Below are 27431 nucleotides of genomic sequence, written 5' to 3'. Positions count from 1 at the left end.
ATGCCATCCTGTGACAATATCCCCAAAGAATACTGGATCCCTCATACTACACAGCCCCCCAAAATTATTTATTGAAATTGATCTGAAGACAGCAAGCAAACCAAATGAACTGCTGTTTTAATTCTTAGGACAAAATCAAAGAACTGGTTCTATTTACCTTCCAGCAGTGAGCATATACAACCTCTCCATTCTAGGTTTAAAGTAAGCAGCTATTTTTATGAGCCTGCCCTATGGTACTACCTATCAGGGCAAGTCTGATCTCAGCTCCATGCCAGAGCAGAAAAGAAGGTCCTTGCTGTGCCTTTCCTGCCAGAGAAAGTATGAGCTGTAGCCTCTGCTGCCACATGCCCTGAAAGCAAAAATCAACTCATTTATTTAAATCAGCTTAACAGCAACTGGTTGTTGCTAAATCACACTGCTACATCCATTCTCCATCTATTGTGTAGTCCTCATTACTTCTTTCATCAGTTAAGAACTGATTTCTTTTGCAGACAGCATGGTTACACTTGAAGAGCATAGGAGTCCACTCATTTTATGCTAGCTAATGAAATCTGCGTGCTTTGGATTTGTATTCTACGTCTTCTAAGCATGGCCTTCAACCCTATAATAATCTCTTTCTCCAGTACTCCTCCCCCATGGTGTCTCCAGGCAAGAGTCAGCTGGGACCAGTGTGAAAGTATGTATGTTCTGAATGCCCAGGCATATGCATATGCTATAGCCAAACAAAATACATCACGACGCAGTTCTTCTTGCCTTTCTCTGTGTGGGAGCACTACTTTAGACTTTCTTCTCTTCTACCCAGCTGTGGATGTTAATTAATTTCCTGTAAGTTTCACGATCTTTGAGACTTCTTTCCTTCCATCAAATTTGGTTGGAATAGTCGATAAATTCAAAAGCTACTTGGTGGGGACTACAGATCGGGTAAACAAATGGACAGTGCTGTCATTTAAACTCTGCTATGGAGTACATTAAGATAAAAGCTGGTCCAAGCTAGTATGTTTTGCTCAAGTTGTAAAAGTTTGTATGTACTCTCTCTGTTCTGTAGTTTTCTGATGCTACTCTCCATGTCTTTTCTTTAAGACTCTGGGAGGCCAAATTGCTACAAATTCTCAAATGAAGAGCAGTGAAACTCATGTTTAGCTCATGTGTCTGCTGAATGTTTAATGTATACAGTTTATTCAGTCTCTTTAACTTACTTTGATGCACACCACTAAAGACAACTGACTTCAAGAAAAAAATGAAACGCTACTTCTATAGTAATGTGACAGGAAATACCATTCTTTGTCATGGTCCTCATTACTCAAACTGTTGAAAACTGATTGTACTTCTCCTCCTGCTCATTTTCCCCCCTCTCGTAGTGTGTTTGTGGGCCCAAGCTAAAAATCCCATTTTACATTTTATCATCTGTGAGAAAAATAAGGTGAAGCACAATTTGCTTATACATAGAGCATAAGCATTTCTAACAACTGTTGGTGATACATGTATTTTACAAAGGAAAATGAAAAAAATAAAAAATAGTCTCATTATGCTAAGTAATTCCAAGATTAAAAAAAAAAAAAGATTACTTTAAACTTGGGCAATTTAAGTAACAAGGTTAAGCACCAGAGATAGGTTTGTCTTACAAAATCTATAAATATCTGAAGGCAAAAACTCTAAATTACCTATATAGTACCCCACAGGACAGACAAATATTTCTATTACAAACTGGTTATTTTAAATTTTTTATTTTACATAGATAATGGGGCTTTCTGTTTTATTATAACTTGAAATTTCTCCTTCCCTTTTCACTTTGGCTTATCTCCACACCCTGCTCATTTTACTCTCTTCTGCCTTACTTCATCCCTCTTCCCTTCATTATTTTTTCTGTTTGGCTCTCCTTTCCAAAGTAAACCCACTTGCTTATCCTCAACTTAACACAGCTGCCTGTATAACCCCAAATGACTTACTCACTCTGCTTCTGTGTCATAGTCTTTCAAATAGTTTTTTTCAGAAAGTTTCTCAGTCCAGTGATACTTACAAAAACTGATTGGCAAAATCCCACCTAGGGCTTTATATGGAAGATGCATCCTATTGTAAAATCTTAAAACCTAAGTCATTATCATCTGCTTTGACAAAATCATTTGTAGGCCATCTGCTCAAGTATATATACTTACACCTTTCCTAGTTGATGTCATTTAAAAGTTTTCAAATCTTTGTCTATTGTGACTGCGTCTTTACAGTAAGTATAGTAAAAGTATTCAATTTTCCAGGTGCTTTTATTTTTTGAAGGTATATACTAGTGTTTTAACCACAGCTCTTTTAGCCTTACATATTTTCACTGTTATTTGACTCACCACTTCAATTGCATTTGCCTGCAGCTTCAAAGAGTTGTTAATAGCAAACCCCCTCTACGCAAGCTGTTCCTGGCAAAAAAAATAGTTATGTACAGATACGAATTCCTAGATTCTAAAGCGATGTGAGCTGCTCAGTATCATCTCAACACAGACTGTCTGTAACAGCCCAGAACCTAACTCTGGGTGTATACATGAATGTGTCTGTGTCTACATGATATAAACAGTGTTGATAGCAACATTTATGGAAAAAAAATCACAAACCTTTAAGACTATTTTGCATGTTCTGAAATTAAATTAAAAAGCTGTTGTGTATGAAAGACAGAAGAAGAAAAACAATGCTATTTTTTTTTTGCCTCACTTTCGTCTTTCAATCTAGGCAAAATTCCCCATATCATGGAGAGAAGAGTTGAAAGGGCATTTCCTTTGACAGCCAACAGGGCTTTGCTACCCTGATCTAAATTAATGCTAAGAATTCTCTTTGTATGGCCAATTATTAGGGCTGACATCCACGTAGAACAGCCCTGTCTCATAAGATTCATACAAACACACAGACATTACATTCCTGTCTGTCCGCACCATCTGTGCGTGTGGTCTGCAGACACAGAATTCCTGTCCATCTACACTGTCCCTGTGTTTGGTCCACAGAGGCAGAATTCCTGCCCAAGCACAAAGCAGCACATGTGCAATACAAGGTTGTGCAGATGACTCCTGTCCATCTGCCCTGCTATTGCATGCAGTATACAAGCAAGGGGAATCACAATAAATTAACAATTTTTTTCTTTTTTCCCCTGCAGAGGTTGGTTTTTAAGTCTGCATCAATGCTTAGATAATAGTACTAGCTGGAAAACTGGAGAAACAATCAGATTTTCTACTGCATTTGTGCCAAAATTATTCTTATTAAGGAAAAAGAAATTCATGGCACACAACATGTAGAAATATGCCAGTTTTGTCAGATAAGTTTACCTAAGGTGTCTGCATTTCATACATTACTCCTGCTACTGCCTTCTCTATTTCTAACCTGTTGTCTTTCTATGATTTACATTACATTATGCCATGAAATAGCAGTAGAGGCTCACCAACTGAGCACCATAAAGCACACTGTAAAGCTTAGAAAAATCTTAGAAAATTCCATCTCTGCTACAGAACCAGCAAAAGGAAAAGGTCTGTGGAACAAGATGAAAAACTAGGCAGACCATACCTTTGCTGTTTCTTCCTTAATGATCATTTTAGTGCAAAGTCATTAAACTTAGAGAGGTAATGGGAAAGCAGATAAGAGAGGAGAAAATCTTTTCATCATCTGATAGCAATGAAAAGGATAGAGATGGACAATGAGGAAATACTCTTAGCTTGTGCTCCCCAGTATCTCCCAGTCTGTGGATCCTTCTTTTTCCAGTCCAGGAGCAGGCACTTGCCTGTCTCTTTGTGAGATACAGAAGAGATACAAAATGAAAATTTGTGCATATAAATATTTTCCTGCCAAAGAGAAGAAAAATATAGAACAAGAAGGTACAGTACTTATTACTTCCACAGAGCAAATAAACCCATGCAGTCTTCCAAGTTTAAACAACTTATGTATGCATGTTTTCTTAAGGATCTCTATATTGCTTTTATTTTTTTTTTCCCAACAACATTAATGTCAGCAGTTGGCAGCAGTTTGGGTTTCTAGCTGAAACAAAGGAGGTGAGGCCAAGGTTTTATCTACTAGAGTTTTGGAGACGGAGGGCACACTGGCGTGGTGTCAGAAATTACAGTTAAGTTTCAGCTTAACGTGAAAAAAGTGGGAAGATTCATTTCTTAAACTATTAAAAGGATCAAGTATGGTGTAACAGTGAAACCGAGTGTTTAAAAAATTAAGTTCCCTCCTTAGTAAAAATCCCACTGTGAAAACAAGAGATGCCCGGGTTGTTCAAATCCTATGAAGAACTTGGCACGGGTCAGCTGTGAGAGCTCCATTTATTTTTTGTTTATTCAACTACAGGAAATATTTGTATTCACTCTAGGAAAGACAGGAATTGGTGGTAAACAGAAAGGGAACAAAAGACTGAGTTCTGTGATTGTAAAGTTGTGATCAAACAAAGAGAACAATACCTCTAATAAAGCAGCTATCCCTTAACCGGGGCTGTATTGAAGATAAAAGACCATTACTTCCCCCAGTACCGATACTTAAGATCAGACTTAATATTCATTTGGAGACAAAAGCATTATGGAAGTTGAGAGACTAATATTCACTTATTGATAACCTAAAATTGTGTGACATGTTATTGCAAAGGTAAATTTACTCATATATGAAACTGAACATGCTTTAGTACCTCATTGATCTTATCTCCATATGATAAACGTGTGATTTGACCATGTAAATTCAGATAGCAATCTTCTGTTATCTGAGTTTGAGACTTATTTGCTTTTACGCACAATCTTTAAAAGCATTTCTTGGTACTGAAAAGACTCAAACCTTTGGTACTATGTTTTAAGGAAAAGAAAGGGCAGGAGAGAAGCCATTCGTTTACTTTGAGTTCAATAAATGTCCACTCAGAGACAGCAGAACACAAATGCCCTAACACAATTTGTCAAAATCACTACCTCGTATTTGACAGCATTGTCCACAGACCTGCATTCATGGCAGGAATGGGAAGCAGGATCTCCATCAGTATCAACTTTCTCATCCTTATCTTTCAGAGTTGGCAGCTGTTAACAGAATCTTCACAACTTCCCAAGTCAGAAAGGAGCAAAAAAGTCTCCATCCTCTCCTTACACACATTTACAAATGTCAAGTGGCAAAAACATGATGGCTAGGGAAAAAAATACATGCCTTTTCTTTGGTTATGAATATTTCTTCATCTCAGAGAGCAGGGCATAGAGAACATACTGTACTTATGAAGGAATAAGAGTCGTGGATTTACTTAGCACCAAAACCTACTTGGATTCTTCAGAACGTAAGAGCATGAATTTAACAGAACTGAGGGGAGTCTGCAGCCATCAGCACCAGTCCATTTGCAGATGCTATCATAAGTAACTGATACCTAATTTCATAAACCTGTGACTGATTTTGATAAACCTGATATGCTATTCTACCAGTTTAGTATGCAAATTAGTGAAGGGTTAGAATCAAGAAACTAGATCTAATTGCCAGCATATATCTCAGTTTTCCAACTGCAATATGAAACTTCTATTTTATTCTGCACTATCTATTCACTAGCCTGAGATACAGTGTACTGGACTAGGCTCAGTTGGATTGATTCAGAAAGGGGAATTATTTTCAGAATTTCATGGAGCTTAATACAGTATATGATGAAAAACCTGTGGACAGAGATATTGCAGGGCATAAGCTGAAAAACATCCAAGACCGCTGTTCATCAACAGCTCACTATTTACTGAAGCTGAAGTACATTCTGTAGAGTTAAGACTTAATTTTCATTTAATTTGATGACGGGGATTATAATTCTCTATTGCCGGCTATGTATTTTTCCTTTTGCAAGCAAAAAACTCACTGATTTATTATGTTATTCCCCAGATAAAACCCCAAATATGCAACATATGCTATCTTATAGATCACTATTTTTCACTGCATATTTCTAGGCGCACAATTCTTTCCACCATTCCTCCTTCAAGTAAAGAACACAATTACTTGCATATTAATTTATACAACTGCTAATCTGCAATCTACTTGAAATCTACATCTTTTGTTTACCTCTATGAGACAAGCAGCCAACATGGATCTCTGACTTCTACCTTCTCCTTAAGTATTTTTGGAACACGTTGCATTATCTATCACCTCACCAGTTACAATTCTTATATGAATTAAAACCAGTACTAAAGCTGGTAAAACATTTTTGGCTTTCTGCCTCTACCTTTCTACCAGCTATCAATATGTGAATTTGATATCGGCTGTTCAATGGCATCTTTCACAGTAAACAGATTCAGAATCCCTTTGTAAGGAATATCCTCTGGAAAGTTAATGCAAGGCTTTTCTTCAAAGTCATTTTTGATTATTTGTCAATTCTTTAAAAATATTTGAAGAAATGGGGACTTCCATCACTTTTCCTGCAGTCTGATCCTTAATCATTTAATGCTACAGCCAGAAAGTTGCTATTTTTTTCCTTTCAGCTTACCTCCTCACAGTTTGTAAACTAATGATGTTTTACCTTACTTAGTAATGATTAGGACAAGTTTCCAGAATACAATTTTACAATACTCTGCTAGAAAACACCTGTAACAATGAATTAAATTTTGTAAAAATGTGTTATGTGAGCTATGCCTGTAGCAAAGATTCTGAAACTCTAAACTGATAGAAAGGCATCAGTAAACCCACTGAAGTGGGTTTCAGACAGTTGAAAGGCGAATTGCCACTTATTTAAGAGAGAACACTGAAGTGACACGTTCACTAGGCTTTTCATTCAAACAGAAGTAACCACAAGTAAAGTCTTGCTTTACAGCTTAAGTATGAAACTGTTCAATGTGTTGTGTCTTCCCTGTGCAATAATACCAATAAATGTAGGAACAGATAATCATAACATACCAAGTTGGCACATTTTGACTGGAGATGAAGTTAACAAGACATGTGTGTCTTCTAGACAATTGCTGATGCCAGGTAAAACAGCTTAAACTAATAAGAATTATTATTATAGAAAAAGACACATAAATCAAGTAAATATTAAGGATGATCACATGGTCATCTTGGAAAATCACTGTATTTTTACTGCATTACAAGTCATTCTAAATTTTCCTTTATTAGAACTGAAATTGTAGTGTTAAATCCCTTTTTCTTCACACACAATATATTCCCGGGTTTGTTTTTATCAGGATGAGATCTGATCTCATCCTCTTTGTCATCAAAACTTCAGAGTTCAGTAAACAATGTGTCTAAATGACAAGACTTAAATGTAATCATAAACTCTCTGTTTTTCCGGTCAGCATTCAAACATCATCAATCCAAATACCAAAACTGTGATGCCAAACCAGCCCAGCCACAAGAACCAGTTGTTGGAAAGTCTCAAATATTTTATCCCTGAGGCACATCCTGCCACTGGACAACAAACAGGAAGTCATTGTGTATGGACCCTTCCCAACTACCGCACAAGCTGTAACAGTCAAGCAAAAGAAGATGCACCCATAATTTTATTCCTTGAATTAAGGACTATTGGCAATCTCAAGCACTTCTAAACTGCTGGTTCTAAGCTTTTGTATCTATCTCATGAATTCATCAGCTAACAGAAAGACTGTCGGAAACTGAGGGTAGCTGTTTTCAACATAAAATTTATAGCACGGAAGTCTTATAAAAATTAATAAACACATGATCTGTTCCAACATCTTCTCTTTATTTAACCACAAAACAATGCCTATCTGATCAGTGGTTTGTGCCACGATAACTACAGAAAATCACCATGTAGTACAATTCCAATGTGAAATGACAATGGCTATATCTATACTGCACTAGTGTCCAGAAACAGTATTCACAGACTAAGGAATTACTATTTTTAGGTCCCAAACTAGGTTTCCGAGTAGAGTCTTCTGGAGCCACTGAGCACATCCATTGTTCTTAACTCATTACTACTTATTAGTAGTAAGAATAAGAAGAATAAGAAGCTTATTACTACTACTTAACTTATTACTACTCTCAAGCCAGTACTTCCCAGTGTGGGCTTAACAAGTATAACTGACGTCAAGAACCATCAGACTGGTTGCCACTTAATGGAGAAGGCAAATAAATGGGATGCAGTCTCTAAACTGCTAACCTAGATTTGTCCAGCAATCCTGATTTTCTAGCCAGGGACAACGATGCTTCAATAACTTAGGATGGGACTTTTTAATCCTTGAATGAGAGAGACTGTAAATGTGGCAGTGGATGCTGTCAACAATTATCCTATTAATTTATATTAATTTGTGCAAAGTTTTAGTGAATTAAAAAGCTGTAAAACTATAATATGAAAATCTTATTACATTCAATAAAATGGAGGAATATTTCTAATAGACTGAAAGAGATTTTTGAAAACTGAGATCAAAGATGGGAAATATCAGTCCATAGAGTATTTTTGTAATGTTACAAATGTCTGGAAAGAATGGGTAGCAAGCGCTGCTTTGTCATCCGAGTTCTAAAGCAATTTTAAAAACCTCAGTCCTTCAGTGAGGAAACGAACCTTGGCCTCCAAGCAAACCTACAGAACCACCATTGCAATGCCCTAAAAACTGCTGACTGAAGCCCTACTCAAGGCACAAGCAGAAAACAGGCATGGCTGTTTACAGCAGGGCCAACAGACAGTTTCTTTCTCTGGAACCATGAGGCCTGCTACAGCAAGGAACTTGCTTGAACATACATCATTATTTAGTAATACAAGAGGTAGAGTGTAAAGGTAAAAGGAGGAAGGAGAGGGGAATGAGTGTATATGTAATACCACAGGAAGATGAAATGCTGCCACAGAAGACTGCTGACACTGCACTGAATGCTGTTACTGTGCTAACAGATGATTAAAAATGATGGGAAAAAAGGCTGGAACACATGGCAAGGAGAAGGTAGTTTCTTTATGTTGTACTTCAAGGCTGTGTTCAAGGGCATGACAGAGCCTCGCTTTCTGTGTCTGCTTGGCTTTGTCAGGTTGCTCGGGTCTGTTCCTGGCAGAAGTCTCTGCTTGACAGAAACAATTACTGAGGAGCAATGACTGGCAAAGCAAGCAGTTCCGTGACTGATAATCTGGGTGGATTACAGGCCTTCGACAAAAGCCATGATGCTTAACTTTGACAGCTGGCAATGTTTGATGAGAGCCAATTAGTGGATATACATCCACTTCAGCCAGAAGTCTCTTCTGTTTCTAGTCCAATAGCTTCCTGAATAGGAAGTGTACAGAATGCTTTCCCTAACTTCTGTCTGCTCACAGATATGCCAGCTACACCATCATAACCACTAAAACCATACTATAAAAACTATGTATTTCGGCATCTGTGTATATTAAAGACTGTAGATTCAAATTTCGTAAAGCTGCATTTGACTCTTCAGATCGTGGTGGTGGTAGACCATGAAAAAAAAGATCACTTTGCCATGACTCTACATGCCCTACACTGTGTAAATGAGGTTGTAACAGCACTATTAAGGTACCAAGTCCACTACAAGTGGCAATATTTCTCAAAATGCTTCACTATTTCTTTAAAATTTCCTAGCAAAGTAATCTGTCCCTTGCTGTTTCAAACAGGTTACCACAACACTTGGAGAATACTAGCATTCAAAGAATACCTTCTGTTCTGCCCAATACTTGCAGGAACCTTTGATGTGCAAGTCCCTTTCAAACCTTTCTGTCTGTTCTTAGCTTTCTTATCACATGGGTTTTCTTTCCCCATTTTTTCATCTGTTTCCACTCTTGCTAGTGCAAGCATGCAGATACTGCAGCAAAAAAGATCAATAAAGGAAGATGAATCCAAGTTCCCTGATCTCATCACTTATTTCAAACATTTACTTTTGCCTTGTTTTCTCAGCTACGAAGTCACCACTACCACATTCAAAATAACTTAAAATACATCTTCCTATACTTCCTAAGTCCCCTTCTGACAGCATCATGATTTGAGAGGTACCTCCATTCATTAAACTCAGTGAGCACTATTGCACCACCAAGAACTCTCAGATGCTCTTGGAGAACAATGGTAGTTCTGTCACAGAAACAGCTACATTTAGTCATTATCTGCTGTGATTGTATCCATATCACCTGAAGATGAAATTCTTTTGCTGCTAGGATAATCATTCATCAGACATGGTTTCAAATCAGTGCAGCTAAGGCAAAGCAAAGACTAACTGCATTACTTACAGAATCTGTATTATTTCATCAGCAGGGTGGTAATAAAAACCTACAGAAGTGTGGTAGTTCTGATACAACTCCATGGCAGTGAGAGAAAAAAGCTTGCCTGTCAGCTGCCTCTGACCCATTTTACATTCTCCTGTTACAAAGAGAAATCACTCTAACCAGTGGAACTTCACTTTGGAAAAGTTCACAGCAGAGAAGTGTCAAGTGTCAGTGTGCTGGGTTTCCAGGGAAACAAGCAACAGTGGAAAACGAGTATTTTCAGGGGGGAGAAGCTATTCTAGAATCTAAAATTCTTTCCTTTTCCTCATGATGCCATGAACCACATTTACTTGACAAACGAATCTTTGCAGTACCTTGGCCTCATAAGGAAAGTCAGCCAAAATCTTTGCAGGAAAGAAGAACAAAGTAGCACAGAGAAAACATCTTTGAGACTTGAAAGTCTAGATTAAATATGTATTAAATATTGCATAAATGCTGAATATTACTAGTCATCACCAAATAATTTCTCTCAGTTTATGGGAATGGTAAATAACAGCCCCTCAATTCATGTTGGACTACAGAGGAAGGAATGATTATGATAAGGAGACGGAAGCAGAACAGAACTACACATATCAAAGATTCCTCTGAATGGCAAGCAGACTTAGTACATAACCCATACTTTCAATAGCATGAGGTTTCTTATCTCCCTTCACTAAGACAGAAAGGAGCTTTTTCACAAAGTTGAGAGTAACTGAACAAGAGCGTATATGGGTAAACAGGAAAGGTGAGGTACCAGATGAAATGGAAGCGCTGAGGGACAAAAAGTAGACATTACTGACGTACATTAGAATGAAGAAGAAGCCGAAGACAATGGTCAATTTTCTACTCTGTCAAAAGTGAAAGCTATCAAAAAAAAAAAAAAAAGCCAAGAAGATCAGAATCCTCATGCCTTTCTCTGTCTATCTTCCCTAAAGACTGTACTCAGTTGACTAACAAAATTAATTTCAATACCCAGATATTATCATTTTAGGTCAGAAAAGAAGAAACAAGATGGTACTCAGAAAAATCAGATGTCTTCAAATTTACTAATCCTGATAAACTCTTTGCTACTATAGTATAATCTACTGTAATGAAAGCTATTAATGATTATTTTTGGGAACCTGTGGGGATTCGTGGGGTTTTGGAAGACTCTGTTAAGGTTTCTGACACTGTCTCACATGACACACTCACGAACAACTTCAGGCTAAGGGAAAGCCTCATTTTGAGTTTTGTCCAGTTTTGGATACCACACTTGGAGAAAGAAATAGACAAATTAAATGAAATCTGAGAAAGCACAACAGGAGGGATCAGATATCTAGAAAACATGACATACGAAAACTGGAAGAACTGAGACTGCCCAATTTAAAGAAAAACACAGAGGAGATACCATCATAAACCAAAAGGGCTGCTAAAAATAGCTAAGAAACAAGTCTTTTTTCTTTCTTTCTTTCTTTCTTTCTTTCTTTCTATGCTCATACCAGATAGAAAAAAGTAGTAATGAGCTTAAATTGCAGTAAGGGAAATTACAGATCACAATGACATTATAATGATAAAGACAGATGAGCCATAGAAAAGACTTCTCAAGATTGAAAGTCTCCACTAAGTATTTAAGAAGAGATTACAGGTATAATTGGTTCTGCTTTAAAATGAGATGAATTTTCTATGATTAAAATATAAAAGTGTGGGCACTAAACCGTTTAGGAAATTATACTCCAAAGTAGTTATCAACTGTTCACTAACAAAATGGATGAATAAATGACGTGTGTTACATGAAGCTCTGTCCTGAGCCCAGTACTATTCAGTATTTTTTCATTAACAACCTGTGTGATAGAAGAAACTGTTTATGAAATATGAAGGAAGAAGCTTAGGTGAGTGATTTTGCAAGCATGCTGAAGTACAGGACCAAAACTCAAAATGTTCTTAAAAGACTGTGAAACTGACTGCAGGCAGAGGGGATACTCAATAGAGGGGTTTCCCTATCTTTTCTCCACCCAGCTGAAAGCACTGACCTAGAGGATAAGGGGCAACGGCAACAAGTCCCTGCCTGGTGTGGCAGGCACGTCTCCTCATGGACTTCCCAACCTTCCCACATGCCCGTGCACAATAGGCATGAAGCTTTGCAGGTTGATCTGAACGATATTGAGGAACACTGTACATCTGGCTTGGAGGTGACAAGGAAGTCACGTTGACCTGTGCCCTGCATTGAAACCGTTCCCACCAAGAAAAAAAAGATGGGTTGTTGCCATGGGAGACTCCCTTCTGAAGGGACAAGAAGGCCAAATATGTAGTCTGGACCCACTTCACAGGGAGGTCTACTGCCTCCCTGGGGCCTGTATTAGGGACGTGAAGAGAATGCTTTCTGTGCTCATTCAGCCCTCAGACTATTATCCATTATTGATATTTCAGGTAGCTGGTGATGAAGCTTCAAGATGAAGTCTGAGGGCAATCAAAAGAGACTTCAGAGTGTTGAGACAACAAGTTAAGGGGTCAGGAGCACAGGCGGTGTTTTCTTCTATCCCTCCAGTTGCAGGGACTGATGAGGTGAGGAACAGGAAGAGCCAGCAAATCAATATCTGGCTCCAAACCTGGTGTCACAGAAGAACTTTGGGGATTTTGACCATGGGTCATTTTACAAGACACCAGGCCTGCTGGCAATGGACAGGGTTCACCTGCCTCTAAGTGGGAAAAGGATCTTTGCTCAGGAGTTAGCAGGGCTCATTGACAGGGCTTTAAGCTAGATTTGAAGGGGGAAAGGGATAAAACTAAGCTTGACAGAGACAAGCCTGGGGGTGGTACAACAATGGTTATGGGATGGTGTGATAGCAAGATACATCAGTTTGCCGCCCAGTTGAGGTAGGGGTTATATAGCCATGTGGCACCAAAGGCACAAGGGATCACAATCACAAAAATTTTAGAAACTCTTCAGAAGGGATAGGTTAGGAAGGAGAGGCAGTGGGGTAGCCCTTGTATGTTAGGGAGTGTTTGTATTGTCTTGAGATTAATAATGGCGATGACAGGGTTGAATGTTTATGGGTAAGACTTAGGGGGAAGGCCAATGGGGCAGATGTCCTGGTGGGCATCTGTTATAAACTGCCTAACCAGGCCAAAGAGGCAGATGAAATATTCTACAAACAGCTGGGAGAAGTCTTGCAATTGCTAGCCCTTGTTCTCGTGGGGGATTTCAACTTACCAGATGTCTGCTGGAAATACAACACAGCAGAGAGTCTAGGAGGTTTCTAGAGCATGTGGAAGAAAACTTCCTGACACAGCTGGTGAGTGAGCCAAGTAGGGATGGTGCCCCGCTGGACCTCTTGCTCATAAATAGAGAAGAACTTGTGGATGATGTGAAGGTTGAAGGTCAACTTAGGCACAGTGATCATGAATTAACAGAGTTTTTGATTCTTGGAAAAGTAAGGAAAGGGGTTAGCAAAACTGCCACCCTGGACTTCTGGAGGGCAGACTTCAGCCTGTTAAGTAGACTGGTTGCCAGAGTCCCTTGGGAGGCAGTCCTGAAGGGCAAAGGTGTCCAGGAAGGGTGGACACTCTTCAAGAAAGAAATCCTAAAGACACAGGAGCAGGCCATTCCTACATGCTGAAAAATGAGCCAGCGTGGAAGAAGACTGGCCTGGCTGAACAGAGAGCTGTGGCTACAGCTCAGGAAGAAAAAGAGGGTTTATGACCTCTGGAAGAAGGGGCAGGCCACTCAGGAGGACTACAAAGATGTCATGAGGCTGTGCAGGGGCAAAATTAGAAGGGCTAAAGCCCAACTTGAACTCAATCTGGCTACTGCTGTTAAAGACAATTAAAAAATGTTTTTACAAACACATAAACAAGAAAAGGAAGACTAAGGAGAGTCTCCATCCTTTATTGGATGTGGGGGGAAACACACTGACAAGAGATGAGGAAAAGGATGAGGTACTTAATGACTTTTTTGCTTCAGTCTTTAGCATAAAGACCAGTTGTTCTCCACATACTCTGTTCCCTGAGATAGCAGATAGGGATAGGGAGCAGAATGATACCCTCATAATCAAAGAGGAAATGTTTAGTGACCTGCTCCTCCACTTAGATGTACACAAGTCTATGGGGCCAAATGGAAGGGGTACTGAGGGAGCTGGCAGAACTGCTCACCAAGCTGCTTTCCATCATCTATCAGCAGTCCTGGCTATCATGGGAGGTCCCAGTCAACTGTTGGCTAGCAAATGTGATGCCCATCTACAAGAAGGGCCAGAAGGAGGATCCCAGAAACTACAGGCCTGTCAGTCTGACCTTGGTGCTGGGGAAGCTCATGGAGCAGATTATCCTGAGCACGATCACACAATACTTACAGGACCACCCAGGTGATCAGGCCCAGTCAGCATGGGTTTAGGAAAGGCAGGTCCTGCTTGACGAACCTGATCTCCCTTCTACGACAACGTGATGCGCTCAGTGGTTGAGGGAGAGGCTGTGGATGTGGTCTAACTAGACTTCAGTAAGACTTTTGACACTGTTTCCCACAGCATTCTCCTAAAGAAGCTGGCTGCTCAAGGTTTAGATGGGTGTATGCTTTGTTGGATTAAAAACTGGCTGGGTGGCCAGAGTTGTGGTGAGTGGAGTTAAATCCAACTGGAGGCTGGTCACTAGTGGTGTCCCCCAGGGCTCAGTATCGGGGCGAGTTCTCTTCAATGATCTGGACGAGGGGATCGAGTACACACGTGGTAAGTTTGCAGATGACACCAAGTGCACAAGTGTTGATCTGCTCTAGGGTAGGAGGGCTCTGCAGAGGGATCTGGATAGATTGGACTGATGGGCCAAATGTATTAAGTTCAACAAGCATAAAGGCGTGGGGCACAACAACCCCATGCAATGCTACAGGCTAGGGAAAGAGTGGCTGAAAAGCTGTCTGGCGGAAAGGGACCTGAGGGCATTGGTCGACAGCCTTCTGAATATAAGCCAGCAGTGCGCTCAGGTGGACAAGAAAGCCAACAGCATCTCTTGCTGATACAAGAAGGCTTGTGTCAGAAATAGTGGGGCTAGCAAGACTAGGGAAATGATTGTCCCTCTGTACTCGGCTCTGGTGAGGTCGTACCTCGAATGCTGTGTTCAGTTTTGGGCCCCTCACTACAAGGAGGCCATCAAGGTGCTGGAGCATTTCCAAAGAAGGGCAACAAAGCTGGTGAAAGGTCTAGAGACCAAGTCTTACGAGGAGTGGCTAAGGGAGCTGGGGTTGTTTAGTTTGGAGAAAAGAAGGCTCAGGGGATACCTTATTGTATTTTACAATTACCTTAAAGGAGGTTGTAGCAAGGTGGGGATCAGGCTCTTCTCCCAAGCACCAAGTGATGATGGCCTCAAGTTGCACCAGGGTAGGTTTAGGTTGGATATTAGGAGAATTTTCTTTACTGAAAGGGTTGTGTGGCATTGGAACAGGCTGCCCAGGGAAGTGGTTGAGTCACCATCCCTGTAGGTCTTTAAGAAACAGATTTAGAACTTAGTAGCATGGCTTAGTGGTGGACTTCAGTACTAGGTTAAAGGTTGGACTAGATGATCTTAGAGGTCTTTTCCAACCTGAACGATTCTATGATTTGAAAATTATGTTAAGAAAAGGCAGTATAATACAAATGTACCCAGCAACCCAGTATGCACTGTAATCTGGAGTCACACCACTTAGAATGAAAATTTTGAGATCCCATCATCAGTAACACTGAATCAAGCTAGTTTCTGATAACTTCTGCAACAATATATTAAAAAAGAATTGGGAATAATTGTGAAATATACATAACAGAATCACAGAATCATAGATGGTTTAGGTTGGAAGGGACCTAAAAAGTTATTTAAAAACAATTTAATTGAATAACACTCCAAGCTCAGAAAACAGACACTGATACAGTTCAGAACCTCCTAACAATTTCAACACTATTACTTAACAATTAAGGCATAGTAGTGCCTCGAGATGTCGGTGAAGCTGGGCCCCCACTGTGCTAGACACTGTATTAGACACTGCACAAACACAGAAAATGACAATCTTTGCTCCAAATAACTCTTTGTAGAAAACCCCAAACTTCTGAGACTCAAAGCCCACAGACAGGAAAACCCCAGCCCATTCATGTATGCCTTCCACTTAAAACTCAAATCTACAAGAGTAGGACTTCACACTGGTATAACAAATATATCTTGATTTTTAAAACTTAGCCTGACTAGAAGATGAATAAATGGCAAATAGGCTCTTTTCTAACAGATGAGTGGTAGATGTGCTGCCACAAAGCAGGCCAGAGTTTGTTGGGACTCTTTCAATTCCAGCATGACACACATTGCAGGGACTTCTGTATGGCATATAATCTGAGCACACTGGCTGGCACTCGCCACACTACATCTGGACTTTGTTAGGTAACCTTCAGCTCTGTTTTTTTGCATCAGACCTGGCCCCCTCATGTGAAGCAGCCTCCCAACCACTCTTTCACTATGAGCTAGTCAAGGAGACAAAGTACTTTGGGAGGAAGTAAATTGGGACCACATTAGCTGGTGACCCTCGCCCTGCAATTGGCCTCCCTTTCCGATGATAGAGGAAATCCCTCATACAAACTGACAACCAATATGAAACAGGCAGCTCCATTTACTGGAAAGCCTGGTCAACGCTGAGTGCCTCATTAGGAAACGGTCTCTATATTGAGCCACATTCCTGCAATTCAGAGCCTAGAAACTCTAAATTAAAACAACATTGATGCCATATCCTCTTTCTGAAATGCCTCTCTTCATCCAAACTTTAACATACATACTTAAATAAATTAAAGACCCAAAATGTCTTTGGCAGTACTCCTTCCTTCTCTTTCACAGTAATACCCTTCCTGCACGAGTGGCTTGGAATGTGACAATGTTGAGAAGGGACAAAGGAGAATTAAAGCAAAGAATAACTGTGGAATCTTCCAGAGTCAGTATAACCTTTTCTTGATGAATGTGTGTGCCTTCACCTACAGTTTTAAGTGAGTAAAAATCACTTGAAATTGTGGGGCTGAAGAACTTGGACATTATTTTTTAAGATGTAAATTGAGGTTTATCAATAGACAGTTCTTGTTTTAGGAAAGAATTGCATCTTTATACCCCCTAAGAAAGGTCAATTAACAGTGAGTCAGTCTACTAACAGCAGAAGCTATTGTAGCCACACAATGATTATCAGCACAAGCAATGAAAAGGTATAATCTGAACCCCATGCATAGACAATTTGATCCATTCACATTCATTATTGCAGGGTAGTCAGAAAAAACACTTTTCTAAAACGTTATCTCTCTCAGAGGCTTTTTACCAGTTTGCAGTTGGGTTCAGAAATAAGGTCTATGGTATGTACCACAGTATGTGTAACTCTTCACACAAACCACCCGCTTCCGATATTGCTCAGCACTTCTGTTTGTGTCCTACATACATGGAAACGGGAACCTCTTAGTCAACTGTGCCTACCAGCCAACTGAAAGAGCTGCTTTCCCACAACCAACTGTAAGCGTTTCCTAGAAATGGGATGGACTGAAATATAACATGATTATCAGGGAGGTCAACAGTTCTGAAATAGTATTAAAGACACAAGGAAGGAATTAGAAAGGTCAGAATTCCAGATCTGAACCTGAAGGGTTGAATGAACTTTTTAAGATCCAGAATTGATTTTCAAAGTCTTCCAGAAGATCCTGATTAACTAGGATCACTTGCCTTTCTCGAACAGATGTGTTTAATACATCTACAAATTTAAATGACTTTTCATTCACAATTTCTACTGGAAATTTAGGAATTTCTACTGATGAAGAAGCACAGCAAAATACAAGGCTGTTGACCTGTCTGACCTGCACTAACCAAAGAGGACCACAAGGGCCAAGTACACCGATAACTTGCAAAACGTGGAAAAATGAAATTCCCTTTGACTATAGCTGTAATGAGGATCATGGAAAATTTAATAGCGTCTCTTCTGCACCATCTCCTACTTCTAGAGCTGTTAAATTCTGTACAATTTGAGTTGGTGACCTCAATGCAGAAAAAGTACATATCAAAGCTGCTGGTATTGAACAAATAAATGTGATGTCATCCCCTACAACTTAGAGAGTTGGTGAGTTCTCTGTTGGTATAATTACTGTCCCATGATAAGTAACTTTGAAAAGCTTTTCTTTCAATAGTATTGAAGGTGGCACACACACAAAAGGATAAAAGATGATACTTACATCCTTAAGATGTAGGATAGATTTTAGGGAGTGTATGTCAAGTCTCTGTTAGGTCAAATAAATATCTCTCAGGTAGAGCTTAAATATAGCACAGATTGTTTATCTATAAACATATATTCTACCTTAGGGACTGGGGATGGACTGGACTGTACCTTGCAGTACTTTTATCTGTGATTTTGTATTTGCTCTTATACTCCTTATATGTAATACTCTTATCAGGCATGTTTTGAGGAGATTACAATTTACAATTTGCTTTCTTCACAGTTCTTTTTAAGAGAAGGAACAACGACAAGTCTCTACAGCTGATGGCAGTTCTGGAACCAGAAGCTTCAAAGGCATTTGGATATTCCAACAAATTTTTTGAAAGAGTGCTACTGTTTCAAAACAGAGCATGTCAGCCCAGAATTGGTCTCACTTCATAGCAAGAACAATTTCAATTTCTTGTGCATTTGAAGTTTATTTTGGAAATGAATTATCCCATGCCTATGCACAAAAGCAGTTAGAATGGGCATCCTTAAGGGAAATGTCTTTTTAGGAACAGTATATATTATGTGACTTACCATCACTGAAAACTAATAATGTGAACTACAGCAATACTAAAAATCAACTACGTGAAACCTAAGTCACTACAGATAACCACAACATTAATACATAGATTGCATACACACAATCTTCGGTAGAAAAAAAAATCCCTAAAGATCATTCTGTCTACCAGCCAAGGATAATCAGAAGGAAACTCAGAAGGACAAGTTGCATGAAGTAGCTAGCATTTAAACTCAGGACAAGAATTACTAATAAAAATTTCCAATTTCTCTTAGAACAAGTATTAACATATCCTAAGGCTATTACGTCTACCAACAATTAAATGAAGAAAATAAGTACTTTACATTGCTGTGAACACTTCTGAATCCCATTCTAGTAGGAAGTCATTTGGATGACAAGTGAAAGTAAATGCAACTGTTGCTCAGAAGTAAATAAGTATACTGTATTTCCCGCTCATTTTAAAGCTGTTGTGAAACTATACAATTACTGTTGTCAAATTAAAATAATTGCCATCTTAAAAATACACAGCCAGTAACCTACTTGTGTTTCCTAAGGAAGAAGCAGAGAAATCCCTTATTACGTCAGAGACCTGGTTTTGTCTTACTGTTTTTGACCTCAACTGAAATCATCTGTTGATGAAATGCTGTGCATGATAAAACTTTTTGAAGACGGAATCAATGGTACTGAAGCAGTTGATACTGGACTGACAGCAGTATTACATGTTCTTACAGGGAATGTGGCATGGCACTAACACAGAAGAATCGAACAAAAGTGCTGAAGTGAAAAATCTACACAGATCCTGGATCTCTTATTGTCAGGGTTGCCTTCTGCTTCCACAGTGTTTTATCGGAAATATATTTTTCACTTTGCATTTAATACTGAAACAAAATTTTATGGGCTTGAATAGAAACATACTTTTTCTGATTGTTATACTAACACAGAAAGGCCTTAGGAACAGGAGAAGGACAGAAATAGAAATGGACCTATCTCCCCACCCACATGGCGTCCCAGATTCCACTCAAGTAACCAGCATTCCTTTATGAGCCTCTGTCACAGATTAGAAACCACAATAGAGACCGTGTGGTGTAATATGGTTCAATTTGACCTTTATGGCAAGGACAAATTTCATCCATTTATGCTTCCTCCCTGACAAGGCAAATATAGAACACCAAAAGAAGTATCACTCAATTTCCCTGAGTCTCTGGAAGTTAAGAATAAATGTCTTTTTCATTCACAGTTTCCTACATACTGTAGCACGTGTACGACAGAAGCAGTGACATAAGGAAACCCCTCTCATCATGGAGGCTGTTTAATTCCCACCATGTTTTAAAGTCTTCATGATCAGTAGCTAGTTTGAAATTGTTATTCATGTACTTTTTGTCCCAACAGACAAAGGGATTATATATTACTGTTTCCATCAACCAAGATAGTAACGTCACACCAAATTACTAACTGGTTTCTTTCCTCTCCCTCCTCTACCCACCTGCTGCTTGAGCTGTTGTACGAGGCGGTCTTTCTCTCGCTTGAGTGCAGCCACTTCATCTTGGGTCTTCTTCTTGGAAGATGAAAGTTCTAGCAGAGCAATATTGGCATCTTTTTCACTAATGGCAGCAAGAAGGGCTTCCTGTCTGAAAAACACAGATACATGATTATCCTGCAAAACTAGGAGCATTGAACAAAGAACCATAGACATACCATATACCACAAACATTGTAAGAGCGTGCAACTCTGCTGGGCAGAAATAAATGTGGTTGTTGCGGTTATGTCCATTGGTGGAGCAGGAAGTCAGACCCAGCTGCCTACCCCAAGATGACAGTGCTTATAGGATAAGAAAAACATATAATAAAGTTATCATTCTGCATTTGGCTCCTAAATTTTTTAATAACAACCATTTATTGCTTCTTCAGATGAACATTTTCATTCTTTATAATGTTCTAAACATTTCCAGAATGGATTTTAAGAATGCACACAGAAATACTTGACTAATCGTAAGACTTCCGTGCTAAATTATTGTTAGGTTATGCTGTCTACTCATGCAGCTATTTTAGAAGGAAGGTGGCATGTGACAAGTTTACTGAAATCACTTGAACAATACAGTGTATTCCCAGAAGCATACAATGACACAGACACTTTTGTGCTACATGACAGATGTTGAAATAGATGCCCTCAAGGATGCTTGATCTATTCTTTGACTTTTTTTGTGAGTAACTAACATAGTGATGAGCTCTTCAGATGCATATCTGAAGAGAAAGGTAGGCCTGCTCTCATCACAAACTTTTTTCAGCTTTGCAAAAATGTTGTAAGCAAAAAAATTCTGCAGTAATATAAGAACTCAATATAGAAATACCTCATCACACTCCTCCCCAATTGCAAAAAATCTCTCACAAATACCCTTGCAGTTCAGAAACATTTTGTAGATACTGGAAAGAGGGGAGACACAGATAATAACCCTGTCAATAAAACAGCAGTTCTCAAATGAACTCAAAGGATTGCTATATGTTAGGAAAACCAACTATTTCTGCCCTTTGACCTTAATTCTCACCTTTAGCTGCCATGCTCAAGTCAGGATGTGCAACAGGACATAAAGGAAAACTTTGACCTTATTCTCCAATAGGGGTGGCTTGTCCCCCCTCTCATAACTTAAGTATTCACCTTGTGAAGAAGGGATAGAATAGAAATCCTTTCTAACCTATTGTGGACATTTGAAAGATGGCATCATGCAGGAGTGACGAAGAAAGAGGAACTTGGAATATTACAGATTTCCTACCTACGTTTTCTTTAAAAATTTAGTTGCAAATGGAGCTAAAGTAGTAAAGATCCCAAATTCCCAAACGATCCAAATTTTGACCTCATTATAAAAAAAGCATATTAATGTTAATAATTTGAGGAAAATTTTTAAAGAATAACCAAAGGTGCTAAAATTATTCTGCTAATCATGTCAACAGCAATTATTATGCTAATAATATTGCATAAACAGTTGTTTATTAAAGATATAAGAAATGTTAAAGAAGCTTAGTGTAAACAATTAAGATTGATATTAATTATACCATTACATCCTTCTGTTGTCAAGATCTTTTTTAATCAGTGTCACCATCACAATCTGGTGAATTAGGATAACAATGGCAAACTGTTGAGGGTAGTATTGACACTTAATCTGCTTTTTCTAATTCATCTATTATCAATCCTTAAGGAGACTAAGAAGTCAGCTTTCTCATTTCCTTTCTGTATCCTCTTTCTAAACAACTTAATCTCAGTGACAAAACAAAAATACTTGATGCAAAAAGTACTCATTTGGCTCCCTGTGAGTGAAGACATGACTGAGAAAATTTGAAAAGAATGGGACAAATGGACGCTGCTACCATTTAATATTGATGTCTTAAACATATATATCCAATATATATCCTTGGGACTTTGAAACTGATGGCTTAGAAAGGGAACCAACTGGTACTACTGGAATACAGAAATTTTCATGTTAGATGCTGAAAGCCTCACAATTTTTATGACCTTGCATGAAAAGATGCATCTATTACTGCAGTGTGTCTGAGAACGGGGAGTGAAATAGTTCCATGAGCGAGTTCAGGGCTTAAATCAAGGGTATAGGGAGATGCATACCTAAATAAGTAGGACATAATCAGATTGCATTGGCTGAAGCGAGCTTGATGAAGAATTTACTGTCCTGGATAAATACTAATCCCCCCTCCAAACTGTAAGAATAACAGCACATGTATTTGCTTCTTGACCTTGCTCTTCTAAAAAGTCTGAACAACAGTTTTTCCTCTTTAAACACCCTCAACACATCATTTTAATAGAATGGGACCAAGCAGTGTCTACACATGCAGTTATGCTGACAGATCTGAGCAGACAGTAGCCTCTGAGAAGCTCAGGGTTGCAACCCTTTAACCCAGCACAACAGCAGCCAGCACAGCACTTTGAACCACAGATAAAAAAGAGTTATGTGAAAGGCATGTGCACTCCACAGCACCAGAGAAGAAGCCACTTCTCTTTGGGACTTGTAGGCATGAGACATCCCATTTAAAAAAACACTGTTATTTTTACAGGTGAAAAAACCTAAATACACAGCTTTCACTTGAAAGGTACAGAGTTTTGCTAAGACAATAGGTGAGTTGATGAGGTTCATTGATGAGAAAGTTCACGACTGCATTCATATCAATGACAGCTGGGAATGGAAGAACTTTTTCTTATGGCTAACAGATTAAGTGAGAAGAGGATGATGGTCTATGACCAGGCTTCCTTCCGATCCCAGTTTGTGACCATGCTCTTACAAATATTTATACCAGTTAAAGCTGAAGACCTCTGCACAGGCAGAGCATAAAAAAAACACTGCTAAGATGTGATCTCTGTTTGTCCCCTCTGTTGCTTCAATGACTGCTAGTTTTGCTGAAGTTACCCATATGCAGATGTTTGCTCTTATAAGGATCTCAACTAAAGCCATATATACAGTACATATATATATATAAAAGCAAAACAAAACAAAACAAAATAAACAAACAAACAAAAAATACCATGCATTACAAGAAGAAAAAGTGTGTATATCAACAGAAAAAAATTTTCACTACCTGACAGAAGAGTGGACATAAACAATGGATTTCTGTGGCTGGAATTCATCTCTGGATTTATACAAGCATTTTTTGTACATACTCACAGAGTAAGCTTGCCTTAGGTGGACTACCAACACATCAGAAACTTGACAGATCCTGTTTAGAGGGTACCTAGATATTGCCTAGACTGTATGTAGAAAGAACAGCACCTTACAGAATCACAGAATCATCTAGGTTGGAAGAGACCTCCAAGATCAGCTAGTCCAACCTCTGACCTGACACTAACAAGTCCTCCACTAAACCATATCACTAAGCTCTACATCTAAACATCCTTTTAAGACCTCCAGGGATGGTGACTCAACCACTTCCCTGGGCAGCCCATTCCAATGCCTAACAGCCCTTTTGGTAAAGAAGTTCTTCCTGATATCCAACCTAAACCTCCCCTGGCGCAACTTTAGCCCATTCCCCATCATCCTGTCACCAGGCACGTGGGAGAATAGACCAACCCCTACCTCGCTACAGCCTCCTTTAAGGTACCTATAGAGAGTGATAAAGTCGCCCATGAGCCTCCTCTTCTCCAGGCTGAACAATCCCAGCTCCCTCAGCCGCTCCTCGTAAGACTTGTTCTCCAGACCCCTCACCAGCTTCGTCGCCCTTCTCTGGACTCTCGAGCATCTCCATGTCCTTCTTGTAGTGAGGGGCCCAAAACTGAACACAGTACTCGAGGTGCGGCCTCACCAGAGACGAGTACAGGGGGACAATCACTTCCCTAGACCTGCTGGACACACTGCTTCTTATACAAGCCGGGATGCTGTGGCCTTCTTGGCCACCTGAGCATGCTGCTGGCTCATATTCAGCCGACTATCAACCAATACTCCCAGGTCCTTCTCTGCCAGGCAGCTTTCCAACCACTCATCTCCCAGCCTGTAGCTCTGCTTGGGGTTGTTGCGCCCCAGGTGCAGGACCCGGCACTTGGCCTTGTTGAACTTCATACAGTTGACCTCAGCCCATCAGTCCAGCCTATCCAGATCCTCCTGCAGAGCCTTCCTACTCTCCACCAGATCGACACACGCACCTAACTTGGTGTCATCTGCAAACTTACTGAGGGTGCACTCGATCCCCTCAACCAGATCATCGATAAAGATATTAAAGAGGACTGGCCCCAGTACTGAGCCCTGGGGGACACCACTAGTGACCGGCCTCCAACTGGATTTGACTCCATTCACCACAACTCTTTGGGCCCGGCCATCCAGCCAGTTTTTAACCCTACGAAGCGTACACCAGTCCAAGCCATGAGCAGCCAGTTTCTTGAGGAGAATGTTGTGGGAAACAGTGTCAAAAGCCTTACTGAAGTCAAGGTAGACCACATCCACAGCCTTTCCCTCATCCACTAAGCGAGTCACTTTGTCATAGAAGGAGATCAGGTTTGTAAGGCAGGACCTGCCTTTCGTAAACCCATGCTGACTGGGCCTGATCGCCTGGTTACCCTGTAAGTGCCGCGTGATGACACTCAAGACAATCTGCTCCATGAGCTTCCCTGGCACTGAGGTCAAACTAACAGGCCTATAGTTCCCCGGGTCTACCCTCCGGCCCTTCTTGTAGATGGGTGTCACGTTTGCTAGCCGTCAGTCGACTGGGACCTCCCCTGATAGCCAGGACTGCCGATAAATGATGGAAAGCGGCTTGGCCAGCTCCTCTGTCAGTTCCCTCAGTACCCTCGGGTGGATCCCATCCGGCCCCATCGACTTGCGTACATCCAAGTGCTGTAGCAGGTTGCCAACCATTTCCTCGCGGATAGTGAGGGCCACATCCTGCTCCCCATCCCCTTCCACCAGCTAAAAATTAAATTAAATTAAATTGTTAAATTATTAAAAATATAAATTAAATTATTAAATTATTAAAATTAAATTATTCCTTGTACTTCATGACATGATACCATAAAGTCAGGCATTTTTAGATGTTTTAGAATATTTGAAAGATAATCCAAATACATTTATTCTGTGGAGAAATACAGATACTCTGATGATCTAACAGAAATGAAGAGAAGAAGAAAAGAAAAGGTGCACATCAGAATCCCAGTTGCAGTGTCAAGATTATAGGTGTGGGAACAACTGATAATGGTTGCACTATTACTGCAACTTTGTTTCTGTTACTTTTTCTGTATGGAAAAGTATCCAGCTTTGGATGTCTGCCTGAAACATGAAAAATATCAATAGAATGAAGTGACAGAACATGATACACGACCTCTGCTTTTTCTGGCTATCGGTGTCCTGGGAAAGACAGACTGGTTCGGAGTTCTGGTAATTTTCACTTTCTTTACAGTAATCTGTTTTGATTCTAAAGAAACACTTATTCTTTTAATAGTAAATCCACAATCCTTGCTGATGATTCAGGACCAGAGCCAAGAATATCTCTGTAACAGTATCTATGTAGCCATTACTCTGGTATGGAAATTTGAGGTGCCTCAAATAGCATATAATGCATACCTTCTGCAATCAAATCCTTTGTTGCTCATCTCTACTTAAATGAAAACTCCAGGACCAGGACAATGAGATATGAGAAGCGATCTGTTATCAATTTATTGCTGCATAATACTAATCACAATGGCTTAGAAAAAAGCATCCTACTATCCGAAACTTCAGTTCTGCATTGTGTGTGAAATGGGGTTGTTGGTCAAGAAGTGGTGAGAAAGTTGTTGTTTCTTTCTGAATCTTTTCTGGAACTGATGTAAGATGAAGTTTGAACCAAAATAAGAAAAATATCCTCTGATGTGATACATGTATTCTAGCTGTACTTTTTAATTCTACAAGCTAATTGGATAATCTTTAATAAGAGAGAAGTATAAATTTCACTGTCACCTCTGCTGAAAGGAGACATGTCTGTAATGGTGCACTACTGTGTTCAGCAGAACCTAGAATTGCTAAAATGCTTCCAGAAGCCAGGAAAGAACAAATATCACCAAGTAAAATAAAATTTTTGTGTCTGAAGAGCAATACTAATTTCTAGTAGTTTCCCTTCTCAAGTGCTGCTATCCCCACACAGGCCAGAAGAACTTATGGTAAGATAGGTGAGGTTGTAAGAAGGAGAAAATGGGCTGCTGTGAGAAGGTTGCAGTAGCACATGAACAAACCTAGGTCAGAAGTGCTGGAGTCAGTAGTATAGGCTCAACTTCAGTTTAGGTAGCAGTCAGTGGTATAGCCTTTGCTTGGTCTGCAAAGTGTGTCTCTAGTTTACAACATTGCAAATGTCCTAAGAGGTAGGCAAAGCATGTACTTGCTGCAAAACCCAAGATGGTTGATCTTTTAAAATAACGTAGGTTAGGTCGGGTATTTCTGTGGCAACTGTAACTCAGCAGGGGGAACACCGCCTATAGGATGCAAGGAAATGGCCTCAAGTTGCACCAGTGGAGGTTTAGGTTGGATATGAGGAAGAATTTCTTAACAGAGAGGGTTGTGTCAGGCACTGGAAGGGGCTGCCCAGCGAAGTGGTGGAGTTCCCATCCCTGGAGGTATTTTAAGAGTTGTGTGGACACGGTGCTTAGGAACATGGTTTAGTGGTGGACTTGGTAGTGTTAGGTGAATGGTTGGATGTGGTGATCTTATGGGTCTTTTCCAACAGAAATGAGTGCATGATTCTATTTATCCCCCCATTTGGGCAGGTGCTGTAGCCTGTACCAAGGCTTTACTGCCACTCATAAGCAGTAAGGAGGCTTTAAAGTGGCCTAACTTAGTATTATCAGAACAAGATAATCTAGTGAAAATAGAATTAGGCTAAAAACACCTTTCACTGAATGGTAATTATGATTGCTACAGACTGGAATGGTACCAAGACAGATAAAATCAATTCAGCGGTGGATATATTCTGAAGCTCGATATGGCAATATAGCTGTCCTCTGGCATACTTCTGATTCACCCACCAGTCTCCCTTTTCTTAGCATTTCAGCTAGGACTGAGTTCTTACAGCTGATACCAAAGACAGTGATAATGAATGACTCCAACTCTAAGATACAGATGGATTCAGCGG

General features: G+C 39.8%; 1 protein-coding gene across 6 annotated transcripts in view; it reads right to left on the bottom strand.

Annotated features, from left to right (window-relative positions):
- ERC1 (ELKS/RAB6-interacting/CAST family member 1) overlaps positions 1 to 27431 on the bottom strand; it is a 307518-nt gene that overhangs the window by 42936 nt on the left and 237151 nt on the right. For all 6 annotated transcript variants that reach the window (XM_035550781.2, XM_035550783.2, XM_035550786.2 and 3 more), the window contains one exon: positions 20333 to 20477. In XM_035550781.2, the coding sequence (XP_035406674.1) occupies positions 20333 to 20477 (145 nt within the window). The remainder of the gene's footprint in view (positions 1 to 20332; positions 20478 to 27431) is intronic.

The sequence above is a fragment of the Cygnus atratus genome, chromosome 1, assembly GCF_013377495.2.
Source record: "Cygnus atratus isolate AKBS03 ecotype Queensland, Australia chromosome 1, CAtr_DNAZoo_HiC_assembly, whole genome shotgun sequence".
Lineage (NCBI taxonomy): Eukaryota > Metazoa > Chordata > Aves > Anseriformes > Anatidae > Cygnus > Cygnus atratus.
The sequence above is the reverse complement of the archived record's forward strand: the minus strand, read 5'-3'. Positions and strand labels throughout refer to the sequence as shown.